The 4259-nt window shown below is 37.0% G+C and overlaps 1 protein-coding gene across 4 annotated transcripts in view; it reads right to left on the bottom strand.

Annotated features, from left to right (window-relative positions):
- The window catches only part of Chrdl1 (chordin like 1), a 110400-nt gene that overhangs the window by 45559 nt on the left and 60582 nt on the right, over positions 1–4259 (bottom strand). For 2 of the 4 annotated variants that reach the window (XM_048796851.1, XM_015497925.2), the window contains exon 5: positions 1344–1489. In XM_048796851.1, the coding sequence (XP_048652808.1) occupies positions 1344–1489 (146 nt within the window). The remainder of the gene's footprint in view (positions 1–1343; positions 1490–4259) is intronic. The other 2 variants (XM_048796852.1, XM_048796850.1) reach the window with 1 other exon arrangement.

Raw genomic sequence — 4259 nt, 5'->3', positions numbered from 1 at the left:
ATTTTTTTTTTTTTTTTGCTTGCTTACTATTTCTCCTTGCCAGAGATTAAGTCTGAGAAGAGTTAGCAAGCCAATCCTAGCATCCTGGTTGGTCCCAAGTGGTAGAAAGTATTCTGTGAGGGCTGATATGAGCCTTTAAAATATCAAATATAGTCTTGCTTCTTCCTTCTTTGTAAACTACATACCTTGGTTCCCATTATACCCGAGATGGATGTTGGGAGCATAAGGGCATGAAGATTTAGGTCAAAACTACTGTTTGTAACATTCATTAGAGTACCTTTTTCAAACCAGAAAAACAGGCTCTCTTTGAGGTAATACAAAATTATACAAAATGGTCTGAATTATGCAGCTCAATCCAGTGCAAGACAAGAGAGAGGATTCAATTTGCTTGCTGGTTACATCTGTCCTTGCAATAATTTCCATTTCCTAAAATTCTATCTTTTGAATGGTGTTCCTTAAACCTTTCTCTTAGTTCTTAGAAGCATATCCTTCTGGGACTAGAAGGTTTGCTGAAAGCTCATTAAGAAATCAAGGTCACAACAAAATTCTTCCATATTACTGAGATACTACATGTTTACCATAAATCCCAAAGGGAAGATTCTAGAAATTTCCTTAGCTATCCAGTACTTAATGCCCCTTACAAGTAATGAAGTTATTTCTATACCTAACTTTATTCCTTAATGCTTCATTTTAAATATCCATTTTGTACTCCATTTCCTAGTTTTATCTATGCTATTCTCTGGAGTGCACAATTAGGTAAAGACAGAATGAGTGTATTTTATTTGTGAACTATATGCAGTTATTTCAATAAGTGATGTCACAAGAATTACTGTAATTAAGCATATATAGAATTTTCTCATTGTAGCACACCAGGAATTATCTGGTTAGTAAAATACTTCAGAGATGGAAACCAATAGATACCACATTTTTCTTTGTGAATTGGATCGAGTGGCCCTATCCAATGACAATGGCCCTAGAATGGCACGGAATTTTCGACCAATAATATTTTCAGTGCTTCAAATAATTATGACTCCCTTAGATAAAGGCTTAGGTGGTATAACAATTATCAAAAGGAGTGAAGATCAAGTCAAACAGATCATCATCACCCATTTAAGCAGTCTTACAGCTTTAAGCCTGGGACAGAACTGGGCCTGAGCTCTTCAAAGGAGTTGGTAAAAATTGGGGAGTTTGGATTGGCAGGGAGGTTTATGATTTGAATATAATTTATCTTTCATTCAAACATCTTACAGTGTAAGCTCAGAGGAAAAAAAAAAACACAAATAAAGAGGAAGCTTTCTTATTTGGGTAGGAGTTGGCAGGGACACTGAGAGGCAAGGTCTTACCGAACAGCTGCACTGGGTGCACTGATTGGGTTGCCGGTTCTGAAAGAGCCCTTCAGCCACGAACAGCTCCCCATGTTGATAAGTAGTCCCATTGTACTCACACGACTTGCTGGTCACCTTACTGTTCACTGGGGGTAAGGAGTCTTCTGAAACAGGGTAGAGAAAACAAAAAAACACATAAAGTATTGAAAACATTGCAAAGAATTTCATAAATCCCAACAGCAGATGGGGCTGTACTACATAGAGGGAGTTAAAGGACAATCCTTGCTTCAGTGGCTAATGATTTCACATAGCACTAAAACAGCCGACAAAAATAGAAGCTGACATCATCATCCATTCATTCTTTTATTTGTTGGGCATTTATTGAGCACCTACTATGTGTCAGGCATTGTAATAAGCATTAGAGAGAGAACAGAGAACAAAGACAAGGTCCCTGCATTGATGGAGCTAATAGTCCTAGATAAATGAGATATTAACTTGCCTGAAAGGAAACAGTCCATGTTATCTCTTTTAAATCTTTTCCACCTATTCATTCAGAAGAGGAATAGTCTATTATAGCTACTATAGAAACTTTACCTTCTATTGTGTTGTTTTTTTGAGGTGGGTAACCAGGGATTGAACTCAGGGGCACTGGACCACTGAGCCACATCCCCAGCCCTATCTTGTATTTTATTTAGAGACAGGGTCTCACTGAATTGCTTAGCACCTCAATGTTGCTGAGGTTGGCTTTGAACTCATGAATCACCTGTCTCAGCCCCGACAGCCGCTAGGATTACAAGCATGCACCACCTCATCTGGCTTCTATTGTGTTTTATATCAGTTCTTGGATGCTTGTTCCGGCCTTTGCAGGTTTTGCTTATTGTTAATCCCTCTACCAAGATTGCTCCTTCTCTCCACTCTCTTCCAGTTACTGAAATCCTAACTGATACAGGCTCTGCTCATGTTTCCTTACCTCTACAAAGTATTCCCTAATAATCCCAGTCCACCGTCTGGAACTCTCAGGGAATAAGATGTCTAAATCACACAATTCAATATTTGAATATTATTAGAACTCATTTGATATCTGAATATTATTAGAACTCATATTTGTGAATCATGGTAACCTAGAAAACCATTTACAAAGAAGCTTCATATATATTGTTATAATGGAGCCTCAACAATGCTGTGGATCAAGTAGGGTAGAGTCTTATCTTGTTTTTCATTGCAGGGAAACAAGTAACTGAGATTGAGTGACTTATCTGAAGTCACAAAGCTAGTGAATGGTGAAAAGAGGAATCAAGATCTGGTTTCCTGAATCTAAAGTTCACCTTCTATCAAACAATATATGCATGTGTGTGTGTATTACTTTTTAAGAACCAGGATTCTCAAATGTCTCTTTCCTCCATGGAGTCTACTGTAGGGTTACCATGTAGCAAAGGGTCAATATACTCGGTGAGTTAATTCTAAGTGAATGATCTCTAGAAATCTTTTCACTGTGTTTCCTTCAGTACTTGATACATATATATGCACACACATCCACACACAAACATACACACACCAAATAATAATGAACATGTTCTAAGATTAAACTGATCATTGATTTATGAATAATCAAAAGGCACAAGCAGAACTTGGAAAATGCCTGCCACAGGACAGTGAGAGAAGAGAACGAGTTGGGTGTTTCATTAGAAGCTTAGAGAGTTGGACCATCCTTGCTATCAATCAAAACTATGATGAATATCAGTTTAATTTATGTGGACAAATTATACCTCCATATAACTTCTTTTAAAAAACAAAATGAAGCCCAATGTGGTGGCACATGCCTGTAAAGTGACTTGGGATTCTGAAGCAGGAGGATTATGAGTTCAAAGCCAGCCTTAGCAATTTAGCCAGGCCCTAAGCAACTTTACAAGATGCTGTCTTAAAATAAAATATAAAAAGTACTGGAGAAATGGCTCAGGGGTTAAGCGCCTCTGGGTTCAATCCCTGGTAGCAAAAATTTAAACAAAAAAAAAATGAAAATAATTCCCAGAATGTAATGGAAATGATTGATAAAGAGCAATAATTTCTATTTTATTGTGTGATAAATGCTAATAATACCTACAATACCCAGAATAATAATATAACAATACATGAGTTCTAACTCAATGCCATGCACAATGGAGAATTCTTATGCACACATTATTTCATTGTACTTACTAACCATGTTTTAATGTAGACATAATTGTGCCCTTTTTGCAGATGAGAAAAATTAAGGCTTAGAAATTGATTTGTCCAAATTGATTTGTCAAATAACTTGTAAGTCGGCAATACCTGGATAAATTAATATCTGACTGATTCTAGAACCTTCCATCCTAGCCACTATCAAGAAGGGTACTGACCACTTCAAGTCTATAAAAAGGAAGAGATCATTTAATTTGAAACCCAAACCAACAAAATGTGAAGGCTGTGTTGTCTCTCCACCACCATGTGGCCCCAGATATCCAGAAAACAGGCATTTTCCTTCAGTTTCAACAATTAGAGTAATAATTAAATTTCTATACTTTGCAGCATTTAAAAATTTTTCCTTAATTTTGCTTTAAAAAGAAGAAGTCTCCACTCCGAGGAAAAGTTTAACTTATACTAACTGCCCCTTTCACTGGGCTAAGAATCTAGCTTCTGCCTATATGTGCATATATCCAGATAGCAGGAATGAGTAAAACTCATCAGAGAAAAGACAGGAGTGGGATCATTTGCTCATGGGATCTAATTATTCCAAATCTCAGACTTTTGTGATAAAGGAAAAGTATGATGATCTACAAAATAGTATTTGCCATGGCTTTGACAGGAGCCAGTAGATCTTTGGAATGCCCTCCTCCAGGAAAAGTTTGGAATTATTTAGCCTTAAAAAATGGTGTTGGAGAAGTTAGCCACCACCCCCCCCCCCCAAAAAAAAAA

The sequence above is a fragment of the Marmota marmota genome, unplaced genomic scaffold, assembly GCF_001458135.2.
Source record: "Marmota marmota marmota unplaced genomic scaffold, marMar, whole genome shotgun sequence".
Lineage (NCBI taxonomy): Eukaryota > Metazoa > Chordata > Mammalia > Rodentia > Sciuridae > Marmota > Marmota marmota.
Note: the sequence above shows the minus strand (reverse complement) of the source record. Positions and strands in the feature narration are given on the sequence as shown.